General features: G+C 45.5%; 1 protein-coding gene and 1 non-coding gene across 4 annotated transcripts in view; one reads left to right on the forward strand and one right to left on the reverse strand.

The window, feature by feature from the left end:
- The window catches only part of RALY (RALY heterogeneous nuclear ribonucleoprotein), an 85,057-nt gene that overhangs the window by 3,817 nt on the left and 66,041 nt on the right, over positions 1-15,199 (reverse strand). For 2 of the 3 annotated variants that reach the window (XM_072736088.1, XM_026009873.2), the window contains exons 2-5: positions 3,766-4,030; positions 2,588-2,660; positions 2,351-2,398; positions 136-302 (exon numbers count right to left, since the gene is read on the reverse strand). In XM_072736088.1, the coding sequence (XP_072592189.1) occupies positions 136-302; positions 2,351-2,398; positions 2,588-2,660; positions 3,766-4,021 (544 nt within the window). In that variant the 5' untranslated portion in view covers positions 4,022-4,030. The remainder of the gene's footprint in view (positions 1-135; positions 303-2,350; positions 2,399-2,587; positions 2,661-3,765; positions 4,031-15,199) is intronic. The other variant, XM_072736089.1, reaches the window with a different exon arrangement.
- Positions 10,419-10,524, forward strand: LOC112928278 (U6 spliceosomal RNA). Its single transcript, XR_003236724.2, has one exon. It is a non-coding gene; the product is annotated as a U6 spliceosomal RNA (small nuclear RNA).

Consider the following 15,199-nt stretch of genomic DNA (forward strand, 5'->3'; position numbering starts at 1 on the left):
ACTTGGTTGTGGCAGAGCTGCGCGACTGTGGGAGATTTGTTCCTTCATCTATTTTCCAATGTAAAAATATGTGATTCTATTATTTTGCTAATGAGAAAAATAAAAATGATCTATGAAGAAGTTCTAGTCACTCACACTTGATCTTGGCTGAGCCGGCAGTAATGGCTGTGGAGCGGGCAAAGAGCTTGACAGGTATGGTGGTTTTGACGCGCCGGACCAAGGGGACTGTGACCCGTGGTCGCTTCACAGGGACCGCCCTGGGCACTGGCACAGGTGACAGGCGGCCCCTATAGTCGAAGAGCCTGTAGGGGCAAATGGGCCAGAGGCTGGAGCATGGCCTGTGGCCACCAGAGGGCACTGCGACTCTAGACCAACATGCGGCTGGTGGGCAGCCTACACTCTACACCTCTACCGACCTAACAAGCCACCTGAGGGTAAAGAGGAAAGGCTTTCCAGGCCTTAAAAGCCACTGAGACTCTCATTACATCCACCTTTCCTACCAGCCAGGTTGGGTAAGGGCAGGTGAGTGGTAATGGTTATAGTCCCGGTTCACAAAAGGAGCCAACAGACCAGCCCCAGAAAGGAGCTTTTCCTAGATCCCCCTGATACCCAGGCCTGCTATTACCTGACCTGTCTTCTGCTGAGTCAACTGCCACCCCAACCTCTGGTCAGAGATTGCAAATGTCCCTAAAGCAATGCAAATTGCCAACTCAGAACAAAAAGATGTAGGAATGGACAATCCCTAAACCTGCCTGAGCCTCAGTTGTTTTTTTTTTGTTTTTGTTTTGTTTTGTTTTTTGAGCCTCAGTTTTTATTTGCTTCATGAGGACGGTTACCTTAAATTCTGTGCCAACTCCCCCCCTCCCCCGCCCCCAAGGCTGCTGTGCAGGCAAAGAATGAGAAACTTGGTTAAAAACACACATGTTAAAAGATGTGACAGGTAGAAGGCCAGGGTACTAAGACTGTCAAACCGGGAGCCTATGACCTCAGAGGCATGAGGCTGGAGTCCAAGCCCTCATCCTCATTCTGGGCCCCCTTAATTACCCCATTCCTCTTAGTCCACTTCACAGATGGACAGGAAGAAATCCAGCAGAATATCAAGGTTAGGCAGCTCAATCAGAACCTTGGGCTCTCCAACTGTATGCTGCCCTCAATTTCAACACCCAGCCCTCTCCAAGAGGGCTTCTTTTCCTGCTCATTAGGCAGAAGCTCATAGGCTGAGGAAGGGTCTTTCATACCACATCTGCTATTATTGCCTTTCTGCAGGGAACAGCAGCCTTAGGGGTACACTATGGGATCACTTTGGTGACAGCCAGGAAACATGCCAACACTGGGCAATTCAATGCCCCATGGCTTGGCACTCCTTTGTTCAGAGAGCCCCTGCCCTAGGGTGGTGATGGCTGGAGATGAAGAGTCTCTGGGAATGGATCCAGTCCCAGACCCTGCATTTCTGCCCCTAAGGGGAGGGGGCGGCTCTGGCCTGGGTCAGAATCACTGAACCACAGAACCCCAGAGCTGGAGGAGCCCTGAGGGATCACTTGGTGCAAGCCCATTTCATAGAATGGGAGGGGATCTGCCCAAAGACACATGATCCATTCAGTGGCAGAGCTGAGATTAGCACCCAGGTCTTCTCACTCCCAGGCTAGGGAACATTCCACTACACCACACTGTCTCCTAAAACCATTCAGTGGTAAGAAAACCAAGGCTCAGAGAGGTTCTGTTCTTCCTTCCCATAGGCCAAGCAGGAGGGAGAGAAGAAGTTTGGAACAGCCCCATCATGATTTTCACTCAAGAATGTGGCTGGTGCCATGGAATGGAGTTCAGAGCTCAAGGCTGCAATCTGATGAAGAAGGGGGCCACAGACTACCAAGGTCTAATTCAGACCTCCAAAGGATCGCTGACCTCTTAGCTATAAATGAAAGGCCAAGAGGCTCACAGTGAGCTCTGAGGTCCCTTCCACCTGGCTGAGCACCTCCAAAAGGTAAGGAGACTGAACAGCAGGAGTGGGAGGACTCAAACTCCCTGTGCCTAGTAACCTCTAATTCAATTTGCTATTTTTAAATGTTTCTTGCTACCTAGTCCTGTTGAGCCCCACCCTCAGATTAGGAGGAGGAAGGGCAGAGAGTGGGAGACAGTGTGGAGTGGGGGAAACTCTGACCTGGGGACCTGAAGAACTAGACCCTAGTTCCAGCTCTGCCACCAATTGGTGGAGCAGCCTTGGGCAGATGCCTGTCCACACCTCTGGGCTCTGGTTCACACTTGGGAGGACCGAGTGGGCTGCACCAGCAATCTCTCAGGACCCTTCCAGCTTGGCTGTTTCATGCCTGGGCACGCCCCTCCTCCTGCTCACCTGTCGTAGAAGTCGTCCCGGTAGTAATCATAGTCAAAGCTGTAGCCACTGGGGAAACAAAGGGGAGAGGGCCAGGGCTTAGGGACAGCCACTCAGCCCGCTCTCCATAGGTCCTCATCTCCAAATGCCTCCCCAGACTCTAGGCTCGCCACACTGTCACCAACCAGTGTTCACTCCCTCTGTGGAAAGAGGGACCAATCCCACCCAGATGGAGAGAGACAAGACAGAGCGCCCCACCTGTATATGGCAGATGCTGCTCTCTTTAGCCCCTTGGGTCTGTTGGGCTTGGGCTCTCCAGCCATGTTGATATCTGCGTAGAGGGAGGGAGGAGGCACAGTCAGATGCAGGCAGAACAGTAGGGTATCCAAACACGTATCACACACACGTGAGCAGCAATTTCTATGTGTTTATGTGAGGTACACATGGACTTTCCTAACTAAAACAACCAACAGAGGTCTTTACACATTAGATTCATACCCGCACATCACAGAGATACACCTATTTACAAATTTACATTCAGACACCTGCATGCATGCTCACAAACCTCTCACTCATGCACACATGCCATGGGCATCACACATATATATGCATTCTCAAGTACACTCATGTAAATAAATACTGCAAATACATATCTTCACACACATGTTCATGCATCCAAGTAATCAAATAACATAGCTGACTCCAACGTCCATATACATAACTGCCCATACACAAATGAGCCACTGGACATTCAAGCAAATGTCCTACCAAATATCTTTATACCTAGAATGATGCTCAGCATATGACAGATGTGTGTATATAAATATGCATATCTGCTTATATGCACTAGTATATTCTGACACACATTTGCATATATATACATACTAAAGATGTGTCTACATGTTCTCCACACGCTTAGCTATATCTGCATATCACATATACAGATATCTCTTCTTGAACACAAGATACACAGAAGTAGGTGCACTGTACACCCTCCAAGGTAGACTGCCACATGGCCACATCGTATATACACAGCACCAAGGCCAAAGGCACCGCTTTACCTTGTGCTCCCAGCCCCTCCTCCTGGCTCTCATAAAGAGTTCTAACCTAAGCCATCTGTAGCCCAATGTAATAGGCTATGCTAGTTCAACCTTCCTTTTCTCTTAGGAATCTGCATTTTAACTGGAACTATAAGGCTTGTCACTAAGAGTCACTGTGAAAGCAAAGACAAGACAGAAGCATTTTTAAGAAGCTCCTAAAATACTCCCATACAGGCAGATTTTATAACTACTTCATTTATAACTTAAATATAATTTCAGATAGAGGTAGTGGGTAGTAGTAAGGGAAACAGAAAAGTGCCTAGGGAGGAGCTAGAAAGTGAAGGCTGGAACCTGCTCAGAAAAATACTAGAAGCAGGGCCAAGGAGAGACACTTACCCAGAGTCTGCCCGGCCAGCACCCGCCCATTCTCTCCCAGCACAGCTGCCCGGGCATGACGCTCGTTGGCATACTGCACAAAGGCATAGCCTTTGTGCACAGAACAGCCGGCCACACGGCCATACTTGGAGAAGATGGTCTCCACATCTGACTTCTTCACCACAGCTGTGTTGAGGTTTCCGATGAAGACCCGAGAGTTGATAGACTTGGGGTCATTCTTGTTGGTTACATTGCTTGTCTGGATCTTCAAGGACATGGTGGCCACCTGAAGAGAGAGAGCCACCATGAGAGAGAAGCTGGGTCCCCCAGATGGGCTTAAGGGCTATCCATGGCCCACATCCTGGCTAAACTGGATTGCTTTGTGCCCTGCTACACATTCACCCCCACAGTATCCAGCCTCTCCATTTTACATCTTGCTGGGCTGCTGACCTCATGGCCAGGTGCTTTATACACGTTCCCTCATTTGGTACTGATATGATAAGCAGAACCAGGACATTTCACAAGGGAAAAAATGCACATTCAGAGGCCACAGTGCTAATGAGCAACAGGGTTATAATTTGAACTCTGGTTGGCTTGAGTCTAATTATTTTAACCCCATTCCTTCTTTAATGTTTATCTGAAACGTTACCCCATGCAGGATCTAAATTTGAAGACCTTCCACTGTTTTTCTTCTGTTCTTTCCATGTAGAAGAAGGCAAAGAAGTCACGTGGGAACTGCAACTAGTATCAGCTAGAACAATGACCACATTATGAAAATTGCTTGGGTCTGATCCAGACATCAACCTAGCCTTTTGGCTTTCTTTACTGGTACCAGCTATTTTTAAAAAGGTGTGCTAAACAAGCCTCACTGAGCACTCTCTGCCGGCTAGGGATGACATGCAATATTGAATAATCACAAGACCCTCTAAACACTACTATTGTTCATATTTTACCAGAAACAGACCCCAATAAGTTCTTCAACTTGACAGGAATGAGCACTCAAACTCAGGTCAGTTGGTCCTTACACACCCCCTTTTTTCCCCAGCTTTATCACTCTCCTTTCCCAGAGCTAAAGCCAATGTAATAGTTAAGTCAGCATATTTTACCTAAGAATTGTTTTTAATAAATTAATTTTTTAGAATTACTCATTTTTATACTGACTCAAATTTTACTGTTTGCTTAGAGAGCATAATGGATCTACTCTTTGCTCTCTACACTCTGGCAATGTCTTTTACCCCAAGGGGCTGTACAAATCTCTCCTACCCCAGCCCCTTTTGTAACTCCCTTTTGTAACACTATTTCAATACCCTGCCGTAGAGTTATTACAGAAGGTGCTAAAGACCCTAAGCAGTATGTATAAAAACTCTCATCAGCCTAGGTTAATAGTAAACACTTGCCTACTAACCTAATATTTTTGGGTGGAGGGAGCTTCTTTTCAGGGAATTAGAGCAGAGTGGAGGATAAGCTGGGAAAGGCATATCTTTTGTTCCACCAGGTAAGAGACTCTTCTTCAATCCCTCCAACCTGGAAAAGGGCATCTTCTGACCAGCAGGTGGCACTGATCACAAAGAAACTAAAAGCTGGGGCCTGAGAGTAATTGCAGAGGAAGAAACCCACTCCTATGGTGGGCTTGCAGTAGCTCCACAGATATACTGCGGGCAAGTGTGCACCATCCTAGGTTAAAAAAAGGGGGGGTGCTGAGAGGGTATTGCTATTGATGAAAGAGTTGGTGCTAAGCTTTGGAAAGGGCCTAGAAGGGACAAACTCTTTGTTAACTCAGTTTACTTTTGTATCCAATCATTTGTCAAGCAGTATGGAACACAAAAGATATCACACCCATGAAAACACTTAATACTGTCCATGAGCAACAGAAAATGCTCAATGAATATGGGTTCCCCTGAGCCCTCCATTCCTCACAGTCCTCTCAGATAATCCCCCTATCTAGATGACAAGCCATTCAAAAGCTAATTCCTTAGCCATCCATGGACATTAAAAAAAGTTTGTGGGGCTTCTCCATGGGCATCAGATAACTCTCCTGGTTGGTTCAGCTCAGAGCCATGAAGTTTTGGCTCAGGGAGGGGCTACCTACTTCGGCTGAAGGGAACCAACCACTGGCCTGGGATGCAGACCAAGACAAAAAGGGGGGGGGGGGATGATGGTTCAGACCTGTCGAGGACTACTAGGCTCTGCCACTGACCTGGCAGGGACATGATAGATGCTGGGTTCCCTCAGATCTCTGGCTGGAGCCTCTAAAACCACTGAGCAGGAAGCATTTGTTGAGCAATCTCTGGTGATACAGCAGAATCAGCATTCACTCCTTGGCTGGTGAGTAAAGTTCTTCAAAGTTTGGCCATACCCAGTCTTTTCTCTCATCACTTGGGGTTTAGGACAATGCACACAGGACTTTGTAAATGGTGAAGCTCTTTATAGGATCTAATATTACCCAGACTGGTTGAACTTCTTGTTAACACTGCCATTGGTGAGACCCATCCTAAATGAAGGTCAAGGTCAGACTGGAGCACATTCTGAACAATGCCCAGAAAAGGTAGTCAGAAGCCACATCACACAAAGGCTAATACAGAGAAGCGACCAGGGGAAATGTATGCCTATGGCCATTCTCGGTGAGGCATTCGCAGGGCCATGAAGAAATGTCCACCTGAAGCATGAAGCATGCTCCAGCACCAACTCCTCCCTATACTCCCTATCTAATCAGCCCCTCAATCACTTTCAAGGCCCGTACATTCATCCTAAGGGCAGTCTGTGCTGCTACTGTGTGTACTCCCTAAGCCCAAAAGGATAGTTATTGTAGAGTATGGAAAGGCTTCTGTGTTTAAATGCATTTTATGAGACTCCTGAAAGTGAGGGATCAAGTTAGGGGTAGGAAATGAAAAGCGTGCCCAGGCTAGCTCTTCTGGAACTGCTAGGTTCAAGTACAGAATCCCAAAGAGTCAAGAATTCTAAATTCAGACATGGTCTTCCAGGTTGTTATGAACCTAAAAATTTGTTAGCTTCACTTTATAACCTTCAAATAGTTAGACATATGGTATGTGAGTCTCCATCTGTACTCTTTGTTCTGCCCTGCTAATGTCAGAGGCAAGCCTGATGAAGCCTGGGACACAATAAGTACCCAATGAATATTAAGAGATATGAGGGAGGAAGCAGTGAGAATAATATCCCAGGAGCATAGCCCTACTTTGGGGGGGTGGGCAGGGTGAACACCACTGGGGGCTGAGGTCCCAGGCACCACAGAAGACTAGAATCTCTAACCCAAACACCCCTTCTGCCCCCCATAGACCAACCATTCCCAATTCAATCTTCCACAAACAATTCATTTTTGGTTTTTGCAGGTTTCCCCCTGGCTTAGAGTAGGAGCCCTAGAAAATATTGACATCCTATTCAGCAGAAGCTGCTTGACTTGATAAGCTATTTCCCCCTGGGCCAAGCTCTGCCTCACAGATTAGCTGTGTAATTGAGAGCAAGGTGTCTGCAGCCCCTAGAGGCCCCATGCTTAGCAATGAACCAAGGAGAGGTGGGTAGAGGAACTGTTCTTGGTGGGAGGAAGGGGGAGGAGAAAGAACCAGACTTATTTCCAGAGATTTCTGCAATGTCGGATTAGCAGAGACTTCAGTGAACATGGAGTTTATATGTCCTCACTCTCAGGAACAGAGGACAATGGACTTGGCCACAATGCTCCAGCCCACGAGTAGCAGGGCCAAGAACCCCATGAATCCTCCAAGTCTAGGGTTCTTATATTCCATTTTTCCTTTTGGGCTGGTGAGAGACAAGCCCTCGGGACAGTGCGGGGCTGGGAGGGGGTAATCCAGATATGATATTTTTGAGGAAAACTAGGGGACTAGCTCCCAAGTGTCTTCACCTTTACCTGCTGGAGAAACAATTGCTGCATAAAAGGGGGCCCCTAAAGCTAATTAAAACCCACCAGTGACACACGCTTTGAAATGCTTTGAAATGCAATTTACAGCTCGAAAGGATGGGCATATTTCTCCAAGCTAATAAGAATGAGGAAATTTGGCAAAAACAAATCATTTTTCCCAGTTGAAACATTTCAGATGGAATCCAAGAGCCAAGCCTGAACATGTGGTAAAGTGACAGGGCTTTCTAAAGGTAGAAAAATCCTAAGACATGACCAGCCCTGAACTCTGGGTAAATGAGACCCCCAGAGAACTATCAAGGGAAAAAGAGCCTCTAATTATTCAGTGTCAGACTTTACATACCCCAACTTATTTAATCTTTTGTTTTTAAGTTTTTTTATTATTATTATTTATTTAATCATGATAGAGAGAAAGAGGCAGAGAGAAGCAGGCTCCATGCCGGGAGCCCGACACGGGACTCGATCCCGGGGCCCCAGGATTGCACCCTGGGCCAAAGGCAGGCGTGAAACCGCTAAGCTACCCAGGGATCCCCACCCCAACTTATTTAATTCTCACAACAGCCCTGTGCAGAGGTATTTTAAATAGGGGAATAAAGACTCAGAGAGGCTACGTTATTGGTTGGTTAATACAGCAAAGCCAGAACTCAGATCTGTTCGACTCCATAAAGCCTATTCACAGAGATGCCTTGGGTACTGAATGCCAAGGTGACAGAATGTGTCATCCTAAGTCAATGACAGCCTCTTCTTGGTCATTGCCCCTTCCCCTTTCTACTACAATGTTTGCACAGGATTTTAGTGAACAAAACCAGTTTATATCCTTGATCCTGACATTATCAGTCTGATAATGAAAAGCTGAGGATCAGCAAAGGTAAGTGGCTTACTTAAGGCCATTCAGCCTAGTAAAGGGGAGTAGCTAGGGGACTTGAATCCAGGCTTCTACACACCACTGTTTCAGCAACTGTCCCAAGCCTCTGACTCTGCCATGTCAGCCCTTATGCCCTCCCAACCATAGCTATCGGGATCAAGTCTATCTTCAGCACAACCTCTGACACACTTGCCCTCAGAATGCCTACTGCTCCAACTCCATAGTTCCTCCCTGGTACTGAATCTCTTCTTCTTAAAACACTAATTTCAAAAGAAGAGCTGCTGCTCTTGGTCCTGATGCCCCGCAATGCTATGTAGGGCCTCTGTCTAGGCCAATCCCGCTGAGCACCTCTGGCCTTATTCTCCAGTGTACAGATGAGGAGCACACCAGCTTGTGGTCAGATCTCTGCCCTTAGATAACCCTGGAGATACTGGGCGGTTTTGAAGGAAAATAGCTATCAGTGATGGCAAGGCTATTTCTGGACAAAGCCAAGCAATTAGACTGATCAGTGCCCAGGGCTTCCTTGGTCCAGAGGCTCCTGGTTAACAGGCGGCCAAGGATGACAGAACATCTATTAATCTCATTAAACTCACCAGGCCCCAGCTCATTAGCATTGCCCAAATGATCATTACTGGCCAGACAGGACTAATTTCCTAAGGAATGCTCTTTAGTTCCTGACAATTCCCACTCACATGAGAAACCCCACCTCCCAATATGTGAATACTGAGGTCTCCTAGGAGTGTAAGGAGTACGGACTACAGGTTCAGGAGGCTTGATCTTGGTTCTGATGTGTGACCTGCAACAAGTTACACAGTTTATCTGAGCCTTATCACCTTATTCTGAGAAGAGAAATAATCTTTGCCTAATTACCTTTCAGATCTGATACAAAATCAAATAGGCTAATCATTGTTTAAGTGCTCTGCTGCATCTGTAACATACTATAAAAGGATAGAGGATTATAGATATTATTACCCAACTCCTATCCCCTTCACTCACTCAACAAACATTTCTTAAGTATTCCCCTCTGTGCTGGCACTGTGGAGATTCTGGGAACAAGTGCTCACAGGCCTTGTCTTCTACTTGCTTTGACCTGTTTCTTAACTATTTCCTAACAATAAAGGGAAAAATTCACCAAAAATATAAGTATGATATATAAACTTAGAATATGCCCCTTAAACTCACTAAGCCTCAGATTCCTCAATTGCAAAATGGGAATTATACCAATCCCAGAATTATTAGAAATAACAGGTATAAAGTGCCTGGTATAATGACTAGGACCAGTCATTCTTACATATAAGAAACTCAAATGCCCTGGGCCTATGAAAACAGATGTATCTAGCCCAGCACTCTAGATCATCCACATTCCAGCCCTATATTCTTTACCCCTGTCATTTCCCAGGGCTCCATACTCTGCCTAAGAATAGAGGAGTCAGGAGCAGAGGGCCTACACACACTCTCTCCCTTGTCCTAGTGTCTGGAACCAAACCTAGAAATTTAATAAAGATCCCCCCAGCCTATGCCTGATTTGACAGGTACTACTATAAGGAGCTAGGAGAGGAAAGAACATTAGCTGGGAGAGGTGTCAAGCCTTCTGAGCCAGTGACTCACTCCTCAGCTATACCATGAAATTCTATTTCTATAACACTGTTATCAGCATCTGATAGGCCCTGAGGGGAGGCCCCAAAGCAGAGGCAGGGCTGGGGCCTCAGTCACCTTTCCCCACAGTGTAGTTTGGGTATATACCTTATCTTCCCTGTATCTTGCACCCTAACTCTACCCCTGATTGTGGCCTTAGGCTGAGGCTAGCATCTGTAACAAGCAGCCCTTCTAGCTATGAGGGGAAAGGCAGCAAGGACTGAGTAGGTACAACTTTGGCCCTATAATCCCCAATACTAAATTACATTTAGGGACCTAAAAATTGGGCTTGCTTCGGCAGCACAAATACTAAAACTAGAAAGATACAGTGAAGATTAGCATGGCCCCTACACAAGATGACACACAAATTTGTGAAGTGTTCCATGTTAAGAAAACAAAAAATAAAATAAAAATAATTGTCAACCTCTTTATTTTTGTCAAAGGAAACCATCCAAACACACATTCAATTATAGTTATAGCTATCCAAATACTCACTGGGCCAACTCATTCATCCAGCAATTGGTCTGGTACTTGATTCTCAAGGAACTCCCAATACATCAAGAGGACATCCACCATGACTACAAAGCACTTGTGCCTGGGCTGGTGTCCACAGTCCCAGAAGTTGCCCAAAGCATTCCAGGACATTAGAATGGGAAGGAGCATTACAGAAGGCTCCACAAAAAAAAAGAGTATGTTTAAGTCGAATTCCTAACAGGCGATGATGTAGGGAGAGAGGTCATGCCTGGCAGGAAGGACTGCGGTACAATGCACAAAACATACCCTTCTCCTTTGTTCCCTGCTCTACCCTCCCTCCTGCAAGTATATGCACAGTAGGGCTGGAAAAAAAATGTCTCAAGATAAAAGAATTTCTTCAGTGCTGCCTCTTCTCTTGATAGCTACATACTAATTCTTATCCTGAGGAAGAAAAAAAGGGAACACAGTTCAATATGCAGAAGCTTTGTACCAGGCACTGTGTTGGAAGCTTTATAAGACTTATCTTTCACAATCCTGACCACAACCCAATGAGGTTAAGTACTATCATCTTCACTCTTCAGATGAAGAAACTGAGGCTCAGAGAGAGCTTAAATAATTTTGTCCACAGTAACATTAAATGGCATGACTAGGATAAAAAGACCCTAAGCTTATCTGGTTCTAAAGGCCGTGCTCTTCTACTCCACTAGATTGTTCCCACTGACCTCCCCTCTTCCCACAGAAAGACTGATTCTGGCTTTGCTGCTGATGTGCCACACGACCTCAGGCTCTGGAGCATGTGACCATAAAGAGCTCTTTCAGGGTTAACCATGTGACTGTGATAATCATTACCAACACTTACTGAGCACTTACTACTGCACTCAGTCTTCTGCTGTGGGGTAGGTGATGGTATGTATTGTCCTCACTTCACATATGAGGAGCCTAAGGGTGGGAGCTTAGTCAGGCAAGCCAGGAAATGGCAGAGTTGCAATCAATTTGAGACCAGAGCTAGTGCTCTGGCCCAAAATGGCTTCCATGCTAAGCACACCCTGTACCAGCCAGGAGGTCAGCTTCTAACACTTTCTAATCCTTTGGGCATAAATGCATGGGGTCTTGCTGAGGGCATTCTCTCACATCCAAGAGCCAATAAGCACTTGCTGTGAGCTTGGAGGATGGCCCTCCCTCCCCCTTCCTATACCTTAAGGGGCCGGCTCCTCACAGTGATAATGTGGCAAGATTAGTCACTGCTTGCTGTTGGTTGATTATAGCTATTCTTTTCTGTAAATGAAGTTTAAAAGTCATCAAAGGGTCTGTCAGCTGTGACTTATGAGCCTCTTTCCCGCAGGGAAGTCAGGCAGTGACAAATGCCCCTCTCATTCTGCCATCCATTATGAGTCGGAAGGTGCCATGTTCCAATTATTGGAGACCCCGATGGAGCTCATGGAAAACCCTGTTCCAAGCTGTGGCCATTATTCAGGCCTGGCAGCACTGTGCCGGCAGGGTTACCCTAGGTCCAGACCCCACCGGGTAAGAATGGAATAAGAGCAGGTTTCTGATTTTGTGAGCCAGCCCTTACCATCCCTTACGTGTGTTATCTCTGGTGGATTTGTCCTACACGTATTTCACAAACCAGTAAAAACAAAGGCACCATGCGGGCTGCCCCAAAGTACCCAGGATTAAGACTGCCTAAACAAACAGACATGAGGAAATAAGGTCATGCTGCCATGTGGAGAAGGTGAATATGATGCTCAGGAGAACAGAAGATAAGATACTTAGGATGTTCAAAGAAGGTAGTGACTGAAAGGGCCCTTACAGATCATCTAGTGTGATCATCTGCCTCAGTACTCAATACTCATTATGGCACATCCTGTCCAGCTAAATGCTGAGGAACCAAAGATGAATGAAATATAGGCCCTGTTACTGAAGGTAGATGAGATAATTAAGGTCTGAAGAAGTGACTTGCCCAAGGTCACAAAAATAAGGATCAGTGATGGAATGAGAAAGCAGGTCTCCAGAACTCTTGTGAAGTAGAAAAAGTAGAGAGACAAGGAGCTCTCTTGTGTGCCAGGTTCTTCATGCAGAAAATGGCATAATAGTTAAGAATGCAAGCTCCTGGGGCACCTAGCTGGCTCAGTCAGAGGAGCTCTTGACCTTGGGTCATGAGTTTTGAGTCCCATGTGGGGTGTAGAGACTATTTTTAAAAAAACAAATTTTTTTTTGAGAGAGAGAAAGAGCACATGTGCACACGCACAAGCTGGGGAGAGAGGCAGAGGGAGAAGCAGGCTTCCTGTTGAGCAGGCAGCCTGATTCAGGGCTCCATCCCAGGACCTGTGGATCATGACCCAAGCCGAAGGCAGACACAACAACTGAGACCATCCAGGCACCCCTTAAATAAATTTTTTAAAAACTTAAAAATATATATATAAATAAAATAAAAGAGTACCAGCTTCTATTCAAATCCCACCTACACACTTACTAGAGGTTTGACTTCTGGCAAGTGCCTTAACTTAACCAAGTCTCAGAAAAATGGGGATTCAGAGCTGTGGTGAGGCTTAAATAGGATAATACAAGTTATGATAACAGGCACATATTAGGTATTTCAAAATATTATTTATCATCAAGTAATTCCTGAAACAACCCTTTGAGGTAGGTATTATTAATCTCATTTTACAGACAAGAAAACCAAAGCAAAGAAATAAGTTTATTCCATTTCTTTCAAGTCCTTTAGCCCAATTCTTTTAGACTCTGGTGTTAGACCAATTAACAAAAACTATCCTAAATCTTTTTCCTTTTTGCTTCTTTCAAGAAAGAGAGAACAGGATAAGTAGGCCAAGGATAGGAAGTTCAAGGACTTGCCACTCAACACTTTAGGAAGTGATATATCTACTCTAGGTCATGCTAGATCCTGCAAGGAACAATGATCCAGGCTGAGACTGCAACAATCTTCCTGAGGCCTGGGCATCTGAGAGGAGGGTATATTCCTGAAGAGGCTGGTATTCCTGGACCCTCTCTCCTTGACATTGGACGACATTAGGAAACTAGCCAGGAAGTTGTAACTTTCGCAGTCTTGTCTCATGGTTGCTTACAGTAGTGTTCCCTATCCTAGGGAGTTTCTTAAAAGTAAGGTGGACAGAAATATCAGAAAGGGAGACAGAACATGAGAGACTCGTAACTCTGGGAAACGAACTAAGGGGGGTGGAAGGGGAGGTGGGCGGGGGGTGGGGGTGACTGGGTGACCGGCACTGAGGGGAGTACTTGATGGGATGAGCACTGGGTGTTATTCTATATGCTGGCAAATTGAACACCAATAAAAAATAAATCAATATAAAAAAAAAGTAAGGTGGACAGATTGATTCTCGAATAATACAGTATACCCAAGTACGTGACTGGCTGAAGCAGATGAGCAGCCAAGACATAACAGTGCACTTGAATCTTCCAGGTGCACAGCCAAATTATCACTGTACAAAATTTTACATTCTAATTGAGCCTATGAGGTGCTATCTTTCCAAAGTAGAGTGGGTCATATGATACAGCATAGAGAGGAGTATAATCTGCTGTGAGAAGAGGCCTGTCACCAAGCAGGAGCCGAAGCCTACATGTTTATTCCCACATAAGAGGCCATGTAATCAGGTCAGGAGAGCAGCCTCTGAGGCCAAAATGCCTTCACTCTGTCACTGAACTAGCTGTATGACATGACCTTTGGGTAGTGTCTTAAGTTCTTAATGCTTCAGTTACCTTATCTGTAAAATGGGCACAGCAATAAATATCTCTGGGGCTGCTAGAGTATAAAATTTAATTCAATTCATGTGTTAAGATCAGTGTCTGGTACATTACAAAGTATGTAAATACTAGCTACTGCTGCCACTATTGTTATTGCTGGAAACTGCAAGAACTTTTCCTTAGGAGTATCAAAGGGAAGGTGGTGAATCCTGCTGTAATAATGTCACCCAGAACTGAATTGTGATGAAGGAAAGAACACTAGAACTGTGGATACAATAATCTCTTCAAGTGTGTCACCAAAATTCTAGTATTTGGAAATGTGTCTTGAACATAAAAGGAATCACAAGAGTAGGCACTTATTAAGTGTTGAATAAGGGGCGCCTGGATCGCACAGCTGACTAAGCACCCAACTCTGATTTCGGCTCAGGTCATGATCTCAGCGTCCTAGGATCGAGCCCCAAGGTGGGCTCCACGCTCAGCACAGAGTCTGCTTGAGATTCTCTCATACTCCTGCTCATTCTCTCACTCTCTAATAAATAAATCTTTAAAAAACAAAAAGTGTTGTATGAACAAATGAGTATCTAGAGTAAAGCAGTACCCTACAAGAGAAAACAACTTGAGAAGGGGGTCAAGAAGACGCCCTTTCCTAAGTACAATTTCCAAAAGGCCTCTCTGTACCTGAAGGATCCAGAAGGCAGGCTGGGCTTCTCTTCTGGGCAATGGGGACCCAGGGCCCAATACTGCAAGAAATCTTTGTTTGCTGCTCACTGTTCTGTGTCTCTGACATGACCTCCACATCCTGTGGCTAGTCTATTCTGAACAAGGCAGCAGAAGGCTGTGCCATTGTGGTGCAGATATCCCCATTTTCCAGACTA

This window comes from Vulpes vulpes, chromosome 14 (assembly GCF_048418805.1).
Source record: "Vulpes vulpes isolate BD-2025 chromosome 14, VulVul3, whole genome shotgun sequence".
Classification (NCBI taxonomy): Eukaryota; Metazoa; Chordata; class Mammalia; order Carnivora; family Canidae; genus Vulpes; species Vulpes vulpes.